This window comes from Geotrypetes seraphini, chromosome 9 (assembly GCF_902459505.1).
Source record: "Geotrypetes seraphini chromosome 9, aGeoSer1.1, whole genome shotgun sequence".
In the NCBI taxonomy this organism is placed as follows: Eukaryota; Metazoa; Chordata; class Amphibia; order Gymnophiona; family Dermophiidae; genus Geotrypetes; species Geotrypetes seraphini.
This window is the reverse complement of record NC_047092.1, coordinates 180,806,713-180,831,259: the sequence shown is the minus strand read 5'-3', so window position 1 is coordinate 180,831,259 and position 24,547 is coordinate 180,806,713. Positions and strand designations below refer to the sequence as shown.

The 24,547-nt window shown below is 44.4% G+C and overlaps 1 protein-coding gene across 3 annotated transcripts in view; it reads right to left on the bottom strand.

Annotated features, from left to right (window-relative positions):
- LOC117367014 (probable cation-transporting ATPase 13A4) overlaps positions 1 to 24,547 on the bottom strand; it is a 92,964-nt gene that overhangs the window by 57,366 nt on the left and 11,051 nt on the right. Inside the window, exons 2-7 of one of the 3 annotated variants that reach the window (XM_033959177.1) lie at positions 22,157 to 22,330; positions 17,027 to 17,173; positions 9,961 to 10,031; positions 9,780 to 9,860; positions 7,161 to 7,230; positions 4,293 to 4,427 (exon numbers count right to left, since the gene is read on the bottom strand). In XM_033959177.1, coding sequence (XP_033815068.1) covers positions 4,293 to 4,427; positions 7,161 to 7,230; positions 9,780 to 9,860; positions 9,961 to 10,031; positions 17,027 to 17,173; positions 22,157 to 22,330 — 678 coding nt within the window. Of the gene's footprint in view, positions 1 to 172; positions 240 to 4,292; positions 4,428 to 7,160; positions 7,231 to 9,779; positions 9,861 to 9,960; positions 10,032 to 17,026; positions 17,174 to 22,156; positions 22,331 to 24,547 lie in introns of those variants that run through there. The other 2 variants (XM_033959178.1, XM_033959179.1) reach the window with 2 other exon arrangements.

The window sequence follows — 24,547 nt, the reverse complement described above, 5'->3', positions numbered from 1 at the left end:
AACTTAGATCTAAATATTCAAAGCCAGACCCCCCCCAAAAAAATCTGGAAAGTGCTGAACCCTTCTTAAACCCCCCACCCACCCCCACGATCATATTCCTTTCCCAACTTCCCCAACAAGAGCAATAATATGTGTTAAAGGAAGAAAAAAATAATAAATTTGAAGCACTTACAGGGGAGAGGCAGAAGGGAAATGCTGAGAGCTGCTCAGAGGCTGGGCCCATGCACAGAACCAGGGAGCTGCAGGGAGATCAAAAAGATAAGAGACAGAGAGTCTGAAAGAGACAGGAAGCTTGGGGGAAGCTAGACTAGAGGTCTGCACAGGAACGGGGATCGCGTGAATCCCACGGGTCCCGCAGGTGTCCCGCAGGAATCCCCCCCTAACCCCCGGGACTCCCACGGGGACCCCCCCCCCCCTCTGGCCCACGGGGATGGAAGGCTTTGGAAGCAGGTTTCGTCCATATAATATAATGGACACGTCAGCCTTAGTAAAAGAGGGGGTTTATAAGTTAATTACCTGAACAGAAAACAAAAAAAGGGTTCCACCAAAGAGATTCCACAAGGAAAACAGCAGCGGAAACACAAAAGAAACTGAAATTGATGATCCTGTCAGAAGTAATTGCTGCTTTTTATGGGGAAGGGCGGGGATGGAGGTAATTCCTTGTGGGGATGGGTGGTTACAAGGAGGATCCTGACGGGGACGGGTGGGGATGGGTGGGATTTCTGTCCCCGTGCAACTCTCTAAGCTGGACTTAATAGCAGCTGTCTCATTAAAAGCCCCATAACCTTTACTATGAGCTAGAAGAGAGCAGAGAATTTAAGATAGTACAAGGAATTAGTGAGGAAATGGTGTGGGGGTGAGTGAAAATGTGTATGTCAGCTCTGGAGTTTGTGTGTATGTAGAAGGAGTGAATATTTTTGAAATAATGTTCATAAAAAATGCTGCAAATTAAACCTGCTTATGTGGGCTGTTGAGTTGAGGTGTGTAAAGAGAAGGCTGTGAAAGAGGATGCAGCTGTTTGTGTGAGTTGTGGGTCAAAAGCTTATCTGATACCTGCTGGTTCTCGTGATTTAATGAGCTTTCAAAGGAAAGTGATAAGAATTTTTAAAGTATGTTTCAGAATTTAAACTGGATTTTTGTGACTCCTGTTGATAAAAAGAAGTATTAAGTACTAAGAAATAGAGAATTTTAATCCATTCACTGTACAAGACCACTTATTCAACTCAGATTGCCTAATATTATTGGTGTTTAAAGCAAATGTATTGTATTTAATTTAGTATTCAGCTGTTTGCTGCAGTGCTGGAGTGCATTCCTGAAGTCTTTTCTGCGGAGACAGAATCTGAAACTATTTTTGAATGCTAAATGTTCTTTTGAGAATAGTCTAAAACCTTAAGAATGATCTCTTTTCTTAGAATTCTATGAAGTTCTGTAGTGCAGAGCTGTTTCCAGTCAGTCCTCCTGATATACTGTATACTAGCAGGCTCTGTGTGAGGAGACTGTGAGATAATTACCATTTTGCACCCGGAGCTAGCATGACCAGGACCAATTGGAATTCGGTCCTGCCAGTCTATCCCCAGACCACCAGAGATGCTACGATAATTCTGGGGGAGGGACCTACAGGGGTATTGGGGATCAAGAGAGGATATGATCTTGTTAGGGAGGGGAGAGCAAAGAGATCTTCAGGGTGCTCCCCAGAAGTTATGTAGCCCCCGGCCGATATTCAGCGCTGACACCCACAAACCTAAGCAATAAAAGTTTGAACCGCACAAAAGTCTGTTGTATCTGGTCACTTAGGCCCAGATTCTAAAAACAGCATCATTAGGTAGGCATTGGTATGCGTTCTACCGGTGCCTAATTGTTTTAATTGGCTATTAATGGCATAATAATTGACCGCGCTTTAAAAAAAAAAAAATCAAGAACAAATTAAAAGAAAAAGAAAAGAAGGAACCACAAGGTGCCTACAAAACACAGCACCAGAATCACATCTATGCAGGCGCCTAGCGGCATCGAACATCAAAAGAGGCATGGTTATGGGCGGGGTTGACAATTAACTAATCTACCGGCACCTAACATCGATGCCCACTGGCGCCTAAGACAATTCACACCCAATCTCTGCCCTTAACCATGCCCACTTTTCAGGTAGATGCAAGTAGGCGCATCAGTATAGACATCTACATGACGCCTACTAATTTAGGCACCTATCCAAAAATTAGACCCCCCTTTTATTAAGCTGCATAAGGGTTTTTTTTTTAAAATCGCAGATCGCCGCAGTAAAAGCCCCGATGCTCACGGAATTCCTATGAGCATCGGAGCTTTTACTGCAACGGTCTGCAATTAAAAAAAACTCTTATGCAGCTTAATAAAAGGGAGTCTAGTTTTTAAAATTGTTTTTTAATCATTTCTTAATGGTGCTTTCAATTACCGCGCCAATTTTAAAAATTAAGTTAGGCACTTAACTCGGTCGACACAGTGATCTAGGTGCCTACTGGCAGGTGCCAGTTACGGAATCAATGTCAAAGAGCCTACAATTTCCTCCATATCGGCACCGAAAGTGCTGTCAAAAACCAAAAAAAAAACCACAATCTCTGTTCAAACCCAGATTGCACTCAGTAAACCCATCATTGAGTTCACGTTTTGTACTAAACTCATTTGGAACTGCACAGGACAGGATACCAGTTCATCAAGACCCAAAAGAAGGCCGAAGGATGGCCACAACCCTGCTGGGAATCCCATAAACACAGAAGAGACCCAGAAGCATTTGCAAGTGGCGGAAGACGTGCAAGGGAACTCTTTGGCAGAAACCTTTCATGCCCCAGCTGGGACGGCACATTCTGATCTTACTGCCACACATTAGGTCACCCAGGGCAGTCTGACAGTCAATTTTCCCACCACAATATTTTCTCCAGCCAGGACAAGCTGCAGCACGTACATTTGACAATTAAAGTGTGTTGTTTGTCTGTGCGTTCACTGCAATAATTCTTAGGTTGATCCTATCAACCGAATTCTTTTTCAGCAAACTTTCAAAAATAAGCAAAGAGGAGGAGAAGCCTAATGATTAGAGGAACAGAGTGAGAACCTGGGTTTAAATCCTACTGTAGCTCCTAAGAGTCTTGGGTAACTCATTTAACCCTCCGCTGCCTCAACACAAACTCAGGTCGTAATGGTCTACTCTAAGATGATTCATCACGGCCAATTCATTGTGGCCATTTCATCGCTGAATCAGCCAAAGTAGGAGTACCTGTCACTTCCCCCCAAATAAGAGCACCCCCTGCATCCTTTCAACTCTCCCTAAGGTAGAAGCAACCCCTACCTTGAATATCTCTTGAAAAATTCACCGGCGGAGCAGCATCTTCCACCTCCTGCTCGTGCCGGCCTTGGCTCTCCTCTGATGTCACATCCTGGTCCTGCAACTAGGAAGTGACATCAGACGAGAGTCAAGGCTGGCTGAGCAAGGGTTGGTGATAATGTGAACACCAGCGAACCTTTCAAGAGGTATGTGATGGGAGGCAGAGAGGAGGAGAGGTACTGGTGGGAGGGGAGAAGGAGAGGTAGTGGTGGGAAGGGCAGACAGAAGGAGAGGCATCAGTGGGAGGGGGGAGGAAGCGAGGCAAGTGAGGAGGCGAGACATTGGTGGGGGGGAGAGAAGGAGAGGCATTTATTTATTTAAAAATTTATATACCGCATACAACTATGTGGTTTCTATATCACATACATAAAATCTTGTTTCCCTGTGATTTCCATGTCTGGACAACATCATAAACATCCCCCCAATATAAAGTATCAGTAAATCAAGGCAAAACAGCATGATGAAACAATCCGCGTTGAAACAGCCATGATAAATCGTCCCATTCCAGGCTGTAAGCCTTCTGAGGACAGAAAAAAAATGCCTATTGTATTTGAATATGAAGGGAAATTCACAATTTAATGCACATTAATTTACAAATTAACATGCAAACAACTGATTAGTATGCATTAAAACATTCCAATATTTCTTAAAGGAATTGTTATTAACCCTTTATTTGGCATTGTTGCTCTTATGGCTCTTATGGGAGATCTGCATCTGCAAATGCCTCTTACTTGGCACCGTTGCCCTCGTTCAAAATCAAGTTACATAAAGCGGCCATTTTCAACATTTGCCAATTAGAGGGTTAAACCAAACCAGTGAAACAAATTTTTATAAATACCCCAAATTTTCAAAAATTAACAAACACTTTTTATGCCTGGGTTGAACCCCTAATCAAAGTGGTAGCTAAGAAGACAAATTAGCGATCCTCTGAGTATGAAAGACTCACCTTTCTGAGATCATATATGGTTAAGGCGATGGAAATAACAGACATGATTATGATAGCAATGGCATATTCCTTATAATCCTCAGCAAACCACAGACACACGCTGAAAAGTTGGAAGATATAAAACGGATTCAAAGCCTGCCAACACAGAAATTTGCAAGTGAGTTAAGAGCACCAAATAATCTCATCTAGATGCAGCTTCTAGACCTTCTCATTCATGCACCTGGCACCCTCACCGCATGTTAAGTGCGCAGTCAGAGGAAGGGCTAAATGTATCCACTCTATCTGCCGACTAGTCTGTCTTTTTGCAATTATGCCCCCATTCTATGGGCAAAACGTGTGAAGGGGCATTTCCAAGTCAAAAAAAAAAAATCCTTCTCATAAAATAATAAACCCATTTCACGGCCATAATCACAGGCAAAATACCTAGATTTCCTGTTCAATTAAGGCTGTGAAATGGACATTTTTCACTGAAAATGTCTAAAAAGAATAGCCATTTTTTTCTAAAGTGAAACATCCAGCTTTTGAAAAACAAATTACCAGGGAAATGAACATCTGTCTGGCTTCATTTTCAAAAATATGGCCACACAGGTGGTCCCTGCAGAGCTGAGCCTAGTGGTTAGAACAGAAGACTGTAAACCAAGGGACACAGATTCAAACCCCACTATAACTTTTTTGTGGAAATTTAATTCCTCCGGGACCTGAAAAATACCTACTATAACTAAATGTGCACCACTTCAGTTCCGCCCGAGTCACGCCCCATTCTGCCCCCCAACCCTGTCCCCTCAACCCGTTCACTTGTCGGAAGGGCATTTGCACATGTGCTTCTGTGACACGATGACATCACACGCATACACGCATGCATGTGGCGTCACTGTGTTGCGTCCGAGCATGCGAAGTTGAAGCTGACTACTGGACGTCGCTCCTAGCTCCTAGCGGAAGCTTTTCTTGGAGTCTGAGATTTATTTACAAACAAAGGTTGAAGTAGGACTTGATGCTGGGTCCCTTCATTCGCAGTCCATTGCATTAACCACTTGCAGTCGCGTAGCTAGGGAGGTTGGCGCCCAGGGCGCTGGCGCCTGGCATCACCGTGCCATGCACCCCCTGCTCTTCCCCGCCATTTGAATGTGCCTCGCCGCTTGCGCCCCATCCCCTGTGTACCTCTTGAAACGTTCGCCGGCATAAATAGCATCTTCCACCCGATACTTGCGCCGGCCTTGGCTTCCTTCTGAAATCGTTTCCTGGTCCCATGAAACTGCTCGCGCTGGTGAACATTTAAAGAGGTACACGGAGGTGGAGAGGAAGATGGTGCCCGGAACAGTCTGTCTCCCTCCACTAGCTGCTTACTACAACACTGACCACTTGAGTATTCCTCTGATCTGTGGGCTATAATGCCCACAGCTGACAAACCACCTGGCTTTCTTTTTTTCTCTTTCCTGGTCACTTATAGGGGAGAAGGAGTGAGACAGGAATTAAGGAGAGGCTCTTGCCTTTATCCTTCCAGTAGTCTCAGCTGTTCAATTAGAGCAACTTTATGTAACTTAGACATGACTGAAACAGGTCTAGACAAAAACATTCTTCTTTATAGACCCAGATTGATTGATTTTAAAAATTGCTATGCCGTTTTATATCAAAACGGTTTACAAAATGGTCACATACATAAAATCTTAAAACAAACTAAGACAAGTAGAAACAGAAAGATTCAGCTCTTACAACAGAAAGATCAATATTCTAAGTAATGCATCCACAAATAATGTTTCAGCCTATTCGAAAATCCCTGTCGGGCATCCTGCATCCTTAGTCCTACCCACAACAGATGAACTTCAGGGAAACGTCCAAATTATGACTTTCCAAAATCAGGATTTGGACGTTTTTAGCAGATGGGCATTTGAAAGGCATTTTAAGACACCCGCCTGTTTTGTAAATGAGCACCTTAATGAATCCAATGTAGAAAGCTACAGAGATTTGTAGAAGGACGCAGATACGTACACTACAATAAACCTAGCTGGCTTCAAGAATTGACCGGACTGGTTTCAAATGTATTGCCAGTGACTTGCTTTGAAAATGAAAAGTTCTATACTATAAACCAGTGGTCTCAAACCCTTTGCAGGGCCACATTTTGGATTTGTCAGTCTTGGAGGGCCTCAGAAAAAAATAGTTAATGACAATTTTGCATGAGGTAAAACTCTTTATAGTTTATAAATCTTTCCGTTTGGCTAAGTCTTAATAATAATATTGTCATTTATAGCTAAAGAGACATTTGATTAGAAACTGTTTTATTTTACTTTTGTGATTATGATAAACATACCGAGGGCCTCAAAATAGTACCTGGCGGGCCGCGAGTCTGAGACCACTGAGTTAAGGGGAACAGTTAATCTGTTGACTGGGTTGGAGGGCAGAGGGGAGAACAGGACAATCAAGCCATTGTGACATCACTGATGAAGCTGGCTCTTATTGGTGGAATGAGGCATTATGACATCACAATCTCGGCTCTGCTTCCCAAAGACAAACAGGATGTCATGGATACAGTTAAGGCAGTGGTCTCCAACTCCAACCCTTTGCAGGGCCACATTTTGGATTTGTCGGTACTTGGAAGGCTGCAGAAAGAATAGTTAATTTCTTCTTATTAAAGAAATGACAACTTTGCATGAGGTAAAACTCTTTATAGTTGATAAATCTTTCCTTTTTGGCTAAGTCTTCATCATAATATTATCATTTATAGCTAAAGAGACATATGATCAAGAAACTCTTTTATTTTACTTTTGTGATTATGATAAACATACCGAGGGCCTCAAAATAGGACCTGGCGGGCCGCGGGTTTGAGACCACTGCTCTAAACCATGCTCTATCAAGAATAAAAATCCAGCTTACTTCTTTAAAAAGCAGCTTCCAAATAGGTACAACTTCAACTTCGATGGCGTTAGGACCACAAATTAATCTCCTGCGGAAGATCAGACATCCATTTTGATTAAACAAGTCAAAATGTCTCGCACAACCTAGCGTTCGACTGTTCCATCAGCGTAGAAAGTTGAACATTAAGAGCAGATGTGGGCGATCAGATCTATTCGATCTGCACATTCTCCCTACGTAAACGAAAACTCTGCGGAGATGGTGATGTTCAAGATGCAGGCTTTATTTAAAAATACAGTGGAACCTTGGTTTACGAGCATAATTCGTTCCAGAAGCATGCTCGTAAACCAAAATACTTGGATATCAAAGCGAGTTTCCCCATAGGAAATAATGGACACTCGCTTTGATACGTTCCCACCCCCTCCCGAGGCCAGCGGCGCTGCTTCCCCCCTCCCGCTCGCAAAGCCCCCCCCCCCCCCGCCCAAACAACTTGAACTTACCCCCCCATCTAGCACCAGCACGCAGCCCACAGGACGTGCCGGTGCCGCTAGAAGATCTTCCTGCCTCTGCCGGGCCTTGAGCATGCATCTGCGCAAGCTTAAGTCCTTCTAATTCTCCCTCTCACCGAGATTCTCTGCATCTGCGCATGCTCAAGGCCCGGCAGACGCAGGAAGATCTTCTAACGGCACCGGCACATCCTGTGTGTTGCGTGCCGGGTGCCAGACGGGGGCTGGGGGGAGGGTAAGTTCAAGTTGTTTGGGCGGGGGGTGCTGGTTCGTGTGTGTGTGTGTGTGGGGGGGTGCCGGTTCGAGTGGGGGGGCTTTTGCGAGTGGGGGGGAGCGATGCCAGTTATTGGGGGGTGCTCACAAATCGAGTCAACACTTGGTTTGCCAGGCAAGTTTTGCGAGAATGTTTTGCTCGTCTTGCAAAACACTCGCAAACCGGGTTACTCGCAAACCGGGTTACTGTATACCATTTGATAATCCACATACAATATATCTGGGACCTAAACCATTGAAAGCTGTGGACCCAACAAGGTCCGTGTTTCGACAATGCTGTCTTCCTCAGGGGTCCCGAAAAGTCCTGATACGAGAGCACGTGGATTAAAAAACAAAAACGATACTGAGCCGTAACTCTGCGCTGCGCGAATGAAGATTCCTACGTACCACAATACTGTCCCTAAGTGAAGCTGAAACATGAGAGAAAAGGTGTGGTGGCCGTTAGTCCACTCTTCAAGGTAATAAGTAGAAATAAAACAAAGACATAAAGGAAAAAAAATATCTTTTTTATTGGACTAACTTATCCCCCCTCCCCCCCTTTATGAAGCCGTATTAGCGTTTTTTATTGCTTGACGCGGTGGCAAAAGCTCCCATGCTCATAGAATTCCTATAAGCGTCGGAACTTTTACCACCGTGGCCGGCGATAAAAAATGCTAACGCAGCTTTCTGTCACTGTCATTTACACATTGGGACACTGGATCATCTGTTTTTCTATTGTCCTTTGATACTTAACTTTTGGATGTCAATATGGGGTAGAATTAATAACATTTTGGAATCATCAATTCAACTAACGTATGAGGCAGTCATTTGCGGTACAAGAAGCCTTCCCGATGATCACCCAAAACTGGAAGAATTAGGATCGTTTGAATTTTTCGTTCTGGTGGGCAAGTCTTTGCTCCAGTTATAGATTTGAAAATATGAACGCTGATAATTTGGGACATGATAATATATTTAAATTGATATGGGGCTCATTGACATCTTATGTTACCTCTTTATAATTGATTATTGATAGTTTTTGTTTATTTAGGTACATATCCAGGGAAGGGGGGGGGGGATTATTTCTGTCTTAGTTTTGGGGGTGGGTGAATGGATGGGAAGATATTATCAATTAGAATAGGGTATGGCTTTTTGCGGTAATCTATGTTTTTGTGTTTTATTGGATAATCATTGGGGGGGGAATGGTTGATTAAGAACATGTGTAAGTTGAATGTGTTTTTAAGAACATAAGCAATGCCTCCGCTGGGTCAGACCTGAGGCCCATCGTGCCCAGCAGTCCGCTCACGCAGCGGCCCAACAGGTCCAGGTCCTATGCAGTAATCCTCTAACTATACCCCTCTATCCCCTTTTCCAGCAGGAAATTGTCCAATCCTTTCTTGAACCCCAGTACCGTACTCTGCCCTATTACGTCTTCTGGAAGTGCATTCCAGGTGTCCACCACCCGTTGGGTAAAGAATAACTTCCTGGCATTTGTATTGAATCTGTCCCCTTTCAACTTTTCTGAATGCCCTCTTGTTCTTTTATTTTTCGAAAGTTTGAAGAATGTGTCCCTCTCTACTCTCTCTATGCCCCTCATGATCTTATTATTATTATTATTATATGTTACATTTGTTGTATTGCACTAAGTTTTGAAAATCAATAAATAATTAAAAGAAAAGAAAAATCACTAAAAAATGCTAACGCAGCTTCATAAAACGGAGGGTGGGGGTAACCCCTTCTTCCTCTGAATCTTGTGGGTATGAAAAGAGCATACGAGAATTTGAATATCCAGTGCATCTCCCCCCCCCCCCTGCCAATCTGAACACAATCCATGCGTGGCGCAAAGGAGAGACCAATGTTTGACACATACAGGTATTTTGTGTACCTGGCTTCTGCCTCCTCTTTGGTAAACCCAGATCCAAACGTTGAATGTATAGCTGAACAAGACAAACCGTCTTCCAGGGCTCTGTAATGAGAATTTGAATAATGTGATTAGAATCCATAGAGGCCATTCTAAAGGTGGCTGATTCTTTAGGAAAATTCGGCATCTCAAAGGAGGGACTTACCCGATCTTCTGGAACTGCTTCTCAGAGTAATTCCAGACGTACCTGATTTTCTGCACCTTAATGCTCCTGACCTGCAGGAAAATGAAAAGAAGGTCTGCTGGGACTGAAAAGCTGAACAAAAGTAGCTTCTGGAAACTGATTTATAATGGGATATGAAGTTAACTGGGAGGAAAGCATCAAGAGCAAGTTCTTATACTGAAGCAGACGTGATCCGACATCCGAGAATAAATGACGCCATGTAACAAGAAAACTCAAGTGTTAAATCTCTGACAGCGATGTGGTTAACCAGTTTTACATATCATTGTGCAAGCCTGGTTCCGTCCGCACGCAGTTCGCAGGCTCCGGCCAGCTCATCGGGGTCGGGGCACCCACAAAAGATATTTCTCTGTGGGGCAGTTCTCTCAGTTTATACATTACGAGCTGGGCGCCGGCCAGGGACAGATAAATCTGGTAGGCCTGAGGATCACAATCCCGGGCCTCAATCACAACTCTTGGCCCCCTATTTTCTCAGTAAAGGAAACAACTCAGTTCAAAGGAACTCTTTTTATTGTTACGAACATAAGACTAGCCTTACTAGGTCAGACCAATGGTCTATCAAGCCCAGTAGCCCATTCTCATGATGGCCAATCCAGGTCACTAGTACCTGGCCAAAACCCAAACAGTAACAACATTCCGGAACCCCAAAGAGTGCAACATTCCATGCGGAATCCCCACAGAGTAGCAACATTCCATGCGGAATCCCCAAAGAGTAGCAACATTCCATTATCTCAGGGTAAGCAAGATTCCGGAACCCCAAAGACTGCAACATTCCATGCGGAATCCCCAAAGAGTAGCAACATTTCATGTGGAATCCCCAAAGAGTAGTAACATTCCATTATCTCAGAGTAAGCAAGATTCCGGAATCCTCCAGAGTACCAACATTCCATGCTACCGATCCAAGGCAAGAGTGGCTTCCCCCATGTCTTTCTCAATAACAGACTATGGACTTTTCCTCCAGGAAATTGTCCAAATCTTTCTTAAAACCAGCTACGCTATCCGCTCTTATTAGGGTTGCCAGATTTTCCAATTGGAAAATCTGGACCCCCCCCTAGACCCCCCCCCAGGCACGCCCAGTTCCACACATCCCCACCCTGTAACGCCCTAATCCTGCCCCCAGGCCCACTGGGTTCCACCCCCACCCCCCGCTGCAGCTCCTTGTGACTTGGGTAAGACTCTTAACTCTCCATTACTTCAGGTACAAACTCAGATTCTGAGCCCTCCCGGGACAAAAAAAAATCCTCAACACCTCTATGCCTGAACATTCACTCCGTCAGTCGGCTTCAGCCTTACAGGCAGTATATAAGAAAAGCAAAAAAATATGATTACAGTATATTTAATATTTTGCAAAAAGGGTGTGGTTCCAACTTACATGCCTAATTTATAGAGCACTAAGGGCCCCTTTTATCAAGCTGCACTATTTTTTGGCGAGATAAATGCTCCAACGCTCATAGAATTCCTATGAGCGTTAGAGCACTTACTCTGCCAGCCCTCACTAAACACCTCTAGTGCAGTTCGATTAAAGGGGGGGGGCTAAGTTACACATTTAGCTGACCTCAGTTACAGCAGATCTGTTGCTAGTATAAATGTGGGCACCTAAATATTAGGTGGTGGTAGTGAGGGTGACCGGGGCGGTGGTGCTCCTCCCCCGCCTCCCCCCATCCGCTCCTTCCCCGCCCCCTCCTTCCATGTGCCCGTGCCCCTTCCCCCCCCCCCTACCTTTTTAACGTTCACGGCGTGAGCAGGAACCTCCAACCTGCTGCTCGCGCCAGCGTCGGCTCTTCCTCTGCAATCACTTCCTAGGTGCGGGTCCAGGAAGTGACATCAGAAGAAGAGCCGATGCTGGCAGGAGCAGCTGGTTGGGGTTGCTGATCGTGCCGTGAATATTAAAAAGGTGCGGGGGAAGGGAAGCAGCTCGCGTTGGTGGCAGTGGGGGTGGAGGAGGAAAGGAGGGGAACAGGGTGGACTCCACCCCTCCCCCTTACTATGCCACTGATACTAAGTGATGCAAGTACTCCATAACAGAACCTGGACACCCAGACAAGACTCTTAAATTACCAACGGAATTTAGAATTAAATTTAAAATCCTGATGCTGGCACTTAGGGCATTATTTGAGTCACAACCATTATATCTCTCTAATCTAGTGTTATTTTACACGCCTAGTCGCTCGTTGAGATCTTTAAATGACAATCGAGTAGCTGTTCCCCATATCTCAAAGGTTCAACTGGCCTCAACCAGAAATGGTGCATTTTTCTACTTGGTTCCAAAATTGTGGAACAATTTACCAGTAGAGTTAAGGAAGGGGGAATCATTTCAAAAGTTTAAGAGACATCAAAATGCACATTTTTTTTCAAATGGCTCTCCTGAATGGAATGGGGACCGCAATCTGCCTTAATTTGTACTGATTTGTGTTGATTTGGGTTTATTTATTTCATAGAACAGTTTTAGTGGATCTGTTTTAGAAATGCTAATTTCTTTGATGCTCTCAAGCTCTGCCAGTGACGGATCTGTGAAGTTGTATTAAGACCTGCAGTAAAATAGGACCGTTTACTATCAGGCCGCTTCAGAGACTTTTCTATCTCTTAAAGTGTTTTTATTTTATTTTTAATTTTCTGTCGCTTTGATTTTTGATCTCGGAAATGTATTACATATTTTTATTTTAATCAGGTGTTTTAGATAGATTGTGAGCCTTTGGGACAGATAGGGTAGTTTTTCTTAAGTACCTAATTTCATTTTAGTTTATCAACATAAACATACCAGTATCTTTGTAATAAAATTAAAAAAAAAAAAAAGAATTGCACCCAAAACATAAGAACATAAGAAATGGCTTTGCTGGATCATACTCTAGGTCCATCCAGGCCGGCGACCCGCACCCGCGGAGGCCAAGCCAGGTGTTCCCTGCTGAGAAACCTTGTTTACTCGTATCCCCCAATGTGATTTGCAAGAAGGTGTGCATCCAACTTGCTCTTGAATCCCAGAATGCTGGTCTCCATCACGACCTCTTCAGGGAGAGCGTTCCAAGCGTCCACCACTCGTTGTGCGAAACAGAACTTCCTGATATTTGTCCTGGGCCTGGTGCCCCTTAGTTTCAGTCCATGACCTCTTGTCCGAGTCACATTTGACAATGTGAATAACGATGTTTCTTGCTCTATTTTGTCAAATCCTTTTAGTATTTTAAAAGTCTCTATCATGTCTTCTCGCAGTCTTCTCTTCTCGAGGGTGAACAATCCCAGTTTTCCGAGGCGTTCTTTGTAGTATTGTAACAAAGGCAGGAGAGTAAAGACTAAATATTTCAGAAAAACATATGTTTAAGAAAGTAGTCTATAGCAGTGCTTCTCAGCCCAGCCCTTGGGGCACACCCAGCCTCTCAGGTTTTCAGGATATCAGCAATGAATATGCATGAGATAAGTTTGTGTGCACTGTCTCCTTGGTGTGTACTCTCTCTTACACTGGGACTGGGTTGAGAAGCACTGGTCTAGCATTGCAAAATGAGAAGGTGAAGGCAAATTATCATTGGCTGCTGCTAGGTAAGATTTGCGTCTTCTCCAGATCTGCATGCCAAAAAGAAGAGAACAGCCTCCAGGCGCTCCATCGGAACAAGTCCAACTTTGGAAACAAACATGAAAACACAGCTAAGTCTGTTCCAAATGAGACTGCACGAAAGTTGATGGGACATTAGGTTTGTGAGCTGGCTCCGTGCCACAAGGAACAAGTTAGTCAAGTCCTGGTTTAACGTTGGCCATTTTTAAAGTAACAATTTATTGTAACTCAAAAACTTTCTATCCCTATTGACGTCCAACTATTTTGAGACCGGGAGATGAGTTTCACCATCCCCTCGTTGGAAAAGTCCTCCGCCTGTTTCTTGAACCAGTTGTTGACAGCTTCGTGGATGCCGTCATAAGTCTGCATGCATTTTCCACCCCAAAATTCCTTTAGTTTTGGGAAAAGATGAAAGTCCGGTGGCTCGGGTCCAGGCTATATGGAGGATGGTCCTGTATCTCCCACCGAAACTTCTGCAACACTTTTGCTGTGTTGTTTTGAGCAACATGAGAACACGTATTATCGTTTAGCAGACGGGAAACAAGAAAAACTGCAGACAAAACGTACAAGATGCAGGCTAGTTTATTCTATCTATTATTAAATGCGGTTAATGTTACCACCTTTTAACAAACCAAGGGACCCGACACGGTCCGTGTTTCGGTAAACACGCCTTCTTCAGGGGTTCAAGGTTGATAAGTTTCAAATTAAACCGCAAATAAAAATAAACACGAGCCTTTGTAAATCAAGGATAATCGCTGACCGGCGGTCTCAGTGTGAACTTGCAACAGAGCAAAAAGCAGACACAATCCCTTAGTGACCAGACCTCGCCATGGGTTCTGTATAACACGCCATAACTTTCTTAAGATTTTGCAATACCTTTAGACATTTATGGATTCTCTTCGAGGCAGATAATCAATCAGGAGAATGCCTTTCTGGTCCCCAAAAAACATTGCAAAACACAAAAACACCTGAAAAGGAGTGTAAACGCCTGCAGAACTGGGACAAATACCGTATTTTTTGCTCCATAAGACACATTTCCCCCCCCAAAAAAAAAAAGTGGGAGGAAATAAGGGTGTGTCTTATGGAGCAAATATACCCAGCCACCAGAGAGAGTGTCTGGGTGAATGAGTGAGGGGTGAGGAGGCCAGGATGCTGGATGGGATGGTGGCACTGAGCCCATGCCACTGACCTCACCCTCCATCCGCGATGAGCTTGGAGGCGAGCGTGGGCACTGCCAAAGCCGCAACTGCCGGCCTCTACCAACAACTTCTGGGGCAGTGGACTGAGACCTCGGCTGTCCCTCTGCTCGGGGAGGAGGCGGAGCCCAAGGACGAAGAGACGCCGGCGCCTGCAGCCGATGGAGCCGATGGAGGCAGTGGCGTCCCCCAGCCAAAGCAGCACACCAACGCCAGAGCCCCCAAAGCCAACTCGGGCTCTGTCTACTGCAGCGACAACAACAGCCCGACCCCCATCTGCAAGATCTGCTTCCAGGGAGCCGATCAGGGTGAATTACTCAATCCTTGCCGGTGTGATGGAATCAGTACGCTACACACATCAGCTACCGGTATGTCTTTTAAAGTGGATCAGTGAAAGAGGGTCATGGGCCTGCGAGCTTTGCTGCTTTGGGATGTACTAAATTATAACAAAGCTACAGACATAGAGGAGAGCAGTCATGGTATGTCATCAAGCAGGGCATTATGGTTGCCACTATCTGTTTTAAGATCCAGTAAGTCAGTTCATCCAACACAGTTAAGCTCACCAAGATTTCAGTGTGGCTATATACTATTACATGTTTAATCGGATGAGACCTCAAGAAGATTCCTTAGAAAAAAGTAGCCCCGGGGAAGGTTGTGATGAGGGTAACTTCAATATGAAGAATATTATTCTGTTGTGCTGTTAACACATGAGGATAATGTTCTCTGTGAATTTGAATTCTTAGAAGATTTATGGGATGTAGTTGTGAAGAATGGTGATAAAATATGACTTTAAAAAATATATATATTTATAAAAACTTTTTAAAATGTATGTTATTTTTAATATTGTAAACTGAATTGCAAATAATTGCAGGGTTCAGAGCCTGGAAAGGAGTGTGGGGTTGGGTACAGAGCCTGGCGGGGAGTGATGGGGGCTGGGTGCAGAGCTTGGTATATATTAGTACACAATTTGGTTCAAAATGGTTCTTTTCTTGTTTTCCTCCTCTAAATCTAGGGTGCATCTTATGGTCAGGTGCGTCTTATGGAACAAAAAAATACGGTACTTCTTTATTTCAAATGAAAGATCCGACACTGTCAGTGTTTCGGCTCTTGGTCTGCCTCAGGGGTCTTTTTAATTATCATGCACAATTTCTTTTCGTGGAATTGCTCATCCTAATATCAGATTAGACCACGGCGAAAAATGTTTCTCGCAGTCTTTATTCAACCAGTACTTTTCTCTTTTTTTCTTAGAGAAATATTGTGTGATAATTAAAAAGACCCCTGAGGCAGGCCAAGAGCCGAAACACTTTCTGTGAAGTTCACAGCAGTGCCCTGTAAGGTGCCCCAGTGGTCTGTTGCCCATGTCTGGGTGGCCAGTCCATCACGATTCTGCTCCCTCCCACATCTAAATGGTCTTGTTCTGGGCATTTGGGACTTGGACGAAATTTTGGTCGAGAATGTGGTATAAAGATAGACGTACTGGCGGTCTGGAAGAACAATAGCCTGGACGTCCAGATAGACGATTTTCAAAAAATATATATTTTAGACGGTATTTTTCGAGAAACAGTCAACTTTGGGCGTCTGTTTTGATTATGCCTCTCCACATGCATACTTTATATTAAAATAAATATCAGCACTTTTCAAATAAATTATGCCTTTTATTAAAAAATCCAATCTTGCGCTCTTATTGGGACACCCATTATTAGTCAAGGACACATATTTTTCTGAACAGCCTTAGGGAAAAAGCCCAACCTGTACTGCTCATATCATAACGATCAAGAATTTAATTTCTTCCCAGTCAGACTTGTTTATCTCAAACACATTTTGCAACTGAGATGTACTACTGAGTAAATATTTAGAGCCACCTTATTCAGCCTAAGGGAGTTTAATCATCTGTACACCTGAACAAGGCTGGTATTCAAAGATTTAATTGTGTAATAGGTGTGTGCATGTGAGCATTTAATTTATAGAGTTATAGAACATGCTTAAAAATTCTTAAGTTCCACCCCCCATAGCAAAATCCAATTCCTCCTCAGTCTCTATCAGCCTCCCAGTTCCGCCTCTGCCATGTCCTGTTCTGCCCCGCCCCCAGACGGCATCCACGCATGCGTGGATGCCCCTGCCCGACGCAATTTTGTCGGGAAGCTTTTCAATGCCGGGTTTTGAAAAGCCATTCGGACCTCCGGACATGTCGTCAAAATGAGGACGTGGCTGGGGGAATCTTTGACGTCTGCTAACCCTAAGAAAAAAGCAGAACGGAGTTACACATGTACAGCTCTTAGAACAAATCACTTACTTTGAGCTCAGGCCTCAGAATTGCTTTGTTGATGATGGAGTCCTCCCCACTCAAAATCAGCTGACCGCAATCGTCAGGAAATGAATTTTTCAATGCGGCTAAGAAGATCCAGTTCACCTTCTTTCTAGAACACTGATGAAATTCATCCTACGGATAAAAAGTAGGAGCAATAGTTTTCCTGTGCTGTTTTTCTGCCTGCTATGTTTTATGATTACTTTGATCCTGGTTGTATGTCCCTTTGCAGTTGCTAATAAAGATAATTAAAAAAAAAAAAAAAAAAAAGCGAAGATGGAAGCCTGGTAAATGAGGACATCACGAAGAGCCACTACCTGGTTAATTCAAAGTGGGGTTCGTTTCACTGCACAGACTCCGCTTTCTGCTGACAGTTCAGTAGCTAATTACGCTTTTCAAAGCAACACCCTAAATTCAGCATGTTCGTAAAATAATCATACTACATAAAAAAGTGCTGTAGAATCCGGACCCAGGTCCGCCCCGTTCTGCCCGAGTCACGCCTCATTCTGTCCCTAGCCCCGCCTCCTGCCCCACCCCCTCAACCCGGTCGCTTGTGGGGAGAGCATCTGCGCATGCGGGGGGGGGGGAGGGGGTCACGATGATGTCGCACGCCTGTGCGCGACATCGCCGCGTTGCATCCGTGCATGTGCAGAGGCCGTCCCGACGTCGCTGCTGCCTGGAAAACTTTTCAAAACCCGGACAAAGTGCCAGGTTTTGAAAAGCCGTCCGGACTTCTGGTAACCCTATGTAGAATCAGAATGACTTTGTAGACACGAGGCCTATTAACAAGTCCTGCATAGACACCTTTAATCACAGACTTGATTTGCTCTTCTTTCTAATTATTATTGATGGAAGAGGGAAATGGCTGGATGAGACCTTCATAGATGAAACAGCAGAGGAGCTGAACCACCAGAAGAATAAGATGTAGGAGGAAAATTATCAATGTGGGCTACTGTTAAGACATGTTATTTTACTGTTAAACCCAGTTATTAGTAACTAGGGAGGTCTTTTACTAAGGCACACTAGCCAAAATGCTAACGCGTCCATAGACTATAACGGGCGCGTTAGCATTTAGCACGAGCTAAAGTGGTTAGCGCCTTCATTAAAGATCCCCTAGGTCTTACTGCATAGAATGGGGTCTGTGATAACATAGCATGAGTTAGTGGTAAATAACGCTAGCAACCCGTGCATCTTAATAGGAAGAGTTTCAGTCTCTGGTAACCAGAGCTGATACTGTGATGTCATAATGCCTCATTCCACCAAAGCCTAAAGAACAAACCTCATCATGATGTCATACTTGCTTGATATGCATCATATTGGGGCAATGGCAAAATTAGCTTGAGAGGGTGAACTACCAGCCCATGGGGATGTGGGAGAAGGAAGGGAAGGAGAGGAGAGGAGACAGATGCCAGACCAATGGGGGTGGAGGGAGAGATGGAAGGGGGAGGCAGACAGTTTTTGGAAGGGGCATAGAAGGAGACAAGATGCCATGTAGAAGGGGCAGAGAAAAGACAGACGGTGGATGGAAGGGAGTGACGAGAAGATGAGGAAAGCAGAAACCAGAGAAGACAGGTAGAAAAAAAAAATTTTCTATTTGTTTTTTGATTTAGGATAAAGTAGTATTGTAGCTATGTTGATAAATATTTATAAATAGAAAATGGAAATAAGGTGATCCTTTTATTGGACTAATTGTAATGCATTTTTTACTAATTTAGAGCCCAAAACCTCCCTTCCTCAGGTCAGGACAGGATACCGTAACAGCAGTATTGTCATTTCCTTAATAAGACATTAACTATTTTTTCTGCGGCATTAACTTAATGTTCAATTTTTCTGCTTTCTTTGTCTTACCTTCCCTTCCTATCTCTCTCTTCTTACGTCCTATTTCAATGGTCTGGCATCTCTTTCCTTCCTTTCTCTCCCTCCCTCCTTCCTTCCTTTCCCCTGGTCTGGCATCTGTCTCCTTCCCTTCCCCCATGCCCTGGCATCTTTCCCTCCCCCTCCATGGTCTGATATCTCCTTTCCTTCCCTCCCTCCCATGAACTTAGCTTTTTCTCTTGTTCCTCTCCTCTCCCTTCTCCTTCCTTCCCTCTATTTCCCCAATTGTGTGCAGCAGCAACAGAAGCAGCATTTCCCTTCCCCCTTTCCTGTGCAAGAGAGGCATTTCTCTTCCCCTTTCCCTCCCTCTCCCTTTCCCTGTACAGCAGCAGCAGCATTTTCCTAGGGTCCCCCTTTCCTATGTAGCAGAAGCATTTCTCTTTCCCCTCCCCTTCCGTGGAGCAGCAGCGTGTCTGGCCTGCTCGTTCCGTTCAAAGCCGCGGGTGGCAGCTCCTTGCGAGATCCGCGCCTGCGTCTGAAGCCTCTCTGATATTGTGATGTCAGAGAGGCTTCCGATGCAGGAGTGGATAGCGCGAGGAGCCGCCAACCCGCGGCTTTGAACAGAACGAGCCGGCCAGACACATTGCTGCTCCAAAAAGAAGGGAAAGGGGAAGAGAAATGCTGTTGATCGCGTCCAGACCACGGGCTGCAAATAAAACCTGGAGAGCCACATGCGGCCCGTGGGCCGCGGGTTTGAGACTGCTGCTCTAAAGTATACAGATTGAGATCTTTACGCCTGTCCACATACGCCTTATCATGAAGACCATGCACCATTTTAGGCCCTATATGCATAAGTTCTGGCAATTTGTACAACAAAGGATATGTGCATTTAGCACTAATTTTCCTCCTCTGACCTGAACAGGCAGGAACACCTCCTACCTTCCACCCCAATGCAATGCAATGCAAAATATGTTTTTTGCCAAATTGCAGGTAAGCAATTTTCAGAAAGCTGATCTAGGTAGATAAACCAGGGAGTGTGTGGTGCGGTGGTTAAAGCTACAGCCTCAGCACTTTGAGGTTGTAGGTTCAAACCCACGCTGCTCCTTGTGACCCTGGGCAACACTTAATCCCCACCATTGCCCCAGGTCCATTAGACAGATTGTGAACCCACCGGGACAGACAGGGAAAACTGCTTGAATACCTTAATAAATTCATGTAAACCATTCTGAGCTCCCTTGGGACAACAGTATAGAAAATTGAATAGTTTCTGGTAACCCAGAGCTGATACTGTGATGTCACAATGCCTCATTCCACCAATAAGAGCCAACCCTCATCAGTGATGTCACAATGGCTTGATTGTCCTTTACTTGGGTCTCTTCTAATACATTTTGATTTCTAGAGTGGCGCAGTGGTTAAAGCTACAGCCTCAGCACCCTGAGGTTGTGGGTTCAAATCCACGCTGCTCCTTGTGACCCTGGGCAAGTTATTTAATCCCCCCCCCTTGCCCCAGGTACATTAGATCAGTGGTCTCCAACTCAAACCCTTTGCAGGGCCACATTTTGGATTTGTAGGTACTTGGAGGGCCTCAGAAAAAATAGTTACTGTCTTATTAAAGAAATGACAATTTTGCAGGAGGTCAAACTCTTTATAGTTTATACATCTTTCCTTTTGGCTAAGTCTTAATAATAATATTGTAATTTATAGTTAAAGAGACATATGATCAAGAAACTGTTTTATTTTACTTTTGTGATTGTGATAAACATACCAAGGTCTTCAAAATAGAACCTGGCGGGCCGCGAGTTTGAGACCACTGAGTTAAGGGGAACAGTTAATCTGCTGGCTGGGTTGGAGGGCCATTGTGACATCACTGATGAGGTTGGCTCTTATTGGTGGAATGAGGCATTATGACATCACAATCTCAGCTCTGCTTCCCAAAGACAAACAGGATGTTATAGTTACAGTTAAGCCAGTGGTCTCCAACTCCAACCCTTTGCAGGGCCACATTTGGGATTTGTAGGTACTTGGAGGGCCTCAGATAAAAATAGTTACTGTCTTATTAAAGAAATGACAATTTTGCATGAGGTAAAACTCTTTATAGTTTATACATCTTTCCTTTTGGCTAAGTCTTAATAATAATATTGTAATTTATAGTTAAAGAGACATATGATCAAGAAACTGTTATATTTTACTTTTGTGATTACAATAAACATACCAAGGGCCTCAAAATAGGACCTAGCGGGCCGCATGTGGCCCCCGGGCCGCATGTTTGAGACCACTGCATTAGATAGATTGTGAGCCTACTGGGACAGACAGGGAAAAAATGCTTGAGTACCTGAATAAATTCATATAAACTGTTCTGAGCTCCCCGGGAAGAACAGTATTGAAAAAATAAATAAATAAACCACTTTTTATCTGTGTAAAATGCTTTGCAAATTGGCCTCATAATGAGGCGCCAACACAGCCTACTCAAATATAGATCTCCAGGGCGCAGACCGTGAGGCCGCGTGATTTTTTTTCTTCTACTCTACAGAATGGCGCAGCCGCCTAAACCTTAGGAAGAACAAGATTTGCAGTAGAGAATGACACGGTGGCGGTTTACCCGCGGCCACCGCATTTTAGCCGCGGGTCACCCGCCGAAAACGGGGAAGAAAACTAGCAGTCGCTGCGGCGACGGGGACAAGGCCATTCACCGCCCGCGGGGCGGTGAATGGTCTTGTCCCCCGCAGTGAGGCATGAAGGATCGCGCGGTCCCCGCAGCTCACACCCGCCCGCCCAATCGATTCCAGTGTCCAGCCAGCTCTCTCCCCTCTCCTCACCCCAGTCCGCAGATCCTCCTCCTCGGCGACCCGCACGCTACCAGAGAGCCGCGCACACCCACCGCTGCTCAGCCTCGATCTTCTGCTCTGACGCAACCAGAAACAGGAAGTTGCAGCAGAGCAGAAGATCGAACACTGAGCAGCCGCGCCTGTGCGGCTCCCTGGGAAAGCGCGCAGGTTGCCGAAAAAGAAAACCCACAAACCAAGGTGAGGAGAAGGGAGAGAGCCGGCCAAACACCAGGATCGACCGGGCAGGCAGGTAGTGGCCGCGGGGACCGTGCGATCGCTAGTGTTCCCGGCTCAAATTGGAAGGAGGGAGTGAAAGGAAAAAGGCTTATATGGATGCAGCGGGGACGGTGACGGGGCGGTGAATGGGATGGCAGTGGCGGTGACGGGGCGGTGAAAGGGATGGCGGTGACGGTGACGGGGCGGTGACGGGGACAGATTTTTTCCCCGTGTCATTCTCTAATTTACAGCATATACCTACTGTTGTAATAAGCAGTACAACATCTGCTTCCTCCAGAGAGCATGGGACGCAGTTAGCCCGCACGTTCCAGTCCGGTCTCCAGTAAAAGACGAGCAAGAGGAACCCGAAGGAACATATGTACCCGAGAATGCATAGGGCTCGTCGGCAGCTGTGAGTTCTGTAGCCCAATATTTCCTGTTGAAAATGCAAAACCCGTTAAAATCAAGCTACTAACTCTTTTCAAGTTTATTTAAAATTTCTGATAGCGCCCAATCAAGCCTTCTCGGCGGTGTACAGAAACGCCAAAACAATGCGCCAGTTAAAACGGTAAGGAAGAGTGGCCTCGTGGCGAAGATGTTGAACTCTTGATTTAGAAGTGACACTTTGGGCTCCTTTGACTAAGCTGCCGTAGCGTTTTGAGCGCGTGCAGAATTATAGTGCGCGCTAAACCTGCGCGACGTGGCTAGAACTAACGCCAGCAGGGCAATGTAGCGTGCGCTATAAACGCTATCGCAGATTAGTAAAAGGAGCCCTTTATCTTCCTAACATCCCGGGACCCAATGAACACAAGGCATTTACTATATCCTCCTAGTCAGGAAAACATGCGTATCACTCTTGGTGTTTTGCTTTCTTCTATTATGTCATATTTATTTAAATAAGGGTTCTTTTTATCAAGCGGTGGAAGAGCTTCTTACCGTGGGCCAGTGAGGTAATTGCGCCGATGCTCCTTCAATTCCTATGAGCGTTGGAGCATTTACCTCGCCAGCCTGTGGTAAGAAGCTCTCCTGCTTCTTGATAAAAGGAACCTTATTTTGCTATTCTTTTTTAGTTGATATTTTCACCTCCTGTTGACTACGGAGATTTATACGTATGCTAGATTATTATTTTTTTTCTTTTTCTTTTAAAATTATGATTTTTTTTCTTGATATTTCTATTTTTTTCTTTTTAAACATAAGTCATTTATTTATTCATTCAATTTTCTATACTGTTCTACTGCAGCTTAGTAAAAGAGGGCCTTAAATTAGCTCCCAATATTCAATGCTGGGCCATGTCAGGCACCAGCACTGAATATTAGAAGCTAAATGTGATGCCAGAGCTTATGCAAGCCTAGACCAGTGGTTCCCAACCCTGTCCTGGAGGAACACCAGGCCAATCGGGTTTTCAGGCTAGCCCTAATGTAATGTAATGTAATTTATTTCTTATATACCGCTACATCCGTTAGGTTCTAAGCGGTTTACAGAAAATATACATTAAGATTAGAAATAAGAAAGGTACTTGAAAAATTCCCTTACTGTCCCGAAGGCTCACAATCTAACTAAAGTACCTGGAGGGTAATAGAGAAGTGAAAAGTAGAGTTAGAGGAAAAATAAAAATAAAATAAACATTTTAACAAGACAGCATTGATCTAAATACTTTGGAAGGTAGAAGAGAGGAGAGAAAGGAATAGAAGCAGAAGCAAATTTGCATGCCTATCACTTCCATCATATGCAAATCTCTCTCATGCATATTCATTAGGGCTAGCCTGAAAACCCGATTGGCCTGGTGTTCCTCCAGGACAGGGTTGGGAATCACTGGCCTAGACGATATTCGTCCAGGGCCTGCATACGAGTTATGTTGGCTGGGGCTGAATATAGGTTTGGGACCTGCTAGACAAATACATTAATAAAGCTAGACTGACCTACAACGCTTTTAGAAAACTCATAAAAACTGCCCTATTCGACAAATATATCACCTAAACAGAATTTTCACCGAACACTTCTTTCTTTTCTCGTTCCCAATATACCCCCCCTCTGAAATCCTAATCAAACCGTATTGTACAATTCGGGACATGTCTTCTAATATGTCCCTCCTGAAAATTCTTAAACTGTACATTGTAATTTTCGATGTATTTTTTGTAATTCGCGACCTTTTCCTAACAGGTCCTTTTGGAAATGTATTAGCGTACTGTATATATTTTTGCATTTGTATATATTTTTTATATTTTTGCATTCTTAAAGTTGATGTACTCTGTATTTCCTCTGACTATCTGCATATTGTAACTCACTGAATATCCAGTTCTCTTGAATGTAAACCGCCTAGAAGTCGCAAGATTGTGGCGGTATAGAAGAATAAAGTTATTATTATTATTATTATTATTATTAATTTTTTTAACAATTTGAGCCCCTCTGAGTTCTTTCTGGCCAATCCTCCCCGACAAAGAACCCACCCCCCAGCCCTCAGAAAGCAAAAAGGCCCTCCCCCCCATCCCCGAATACCTCTCCTCCGAGCCTACTCATATCCTTGGAGGTCTAGTGTCTGGTTGTTGGGACAGGAGTCCTCCCGCCTCACTCCTGCCCCTTGCGGCGCCCTTCCAAAATGGCCGCCATGTCCTGCTGCATGTTTTGGAAATCGTTCTATGAGGAAGGAGCGCAC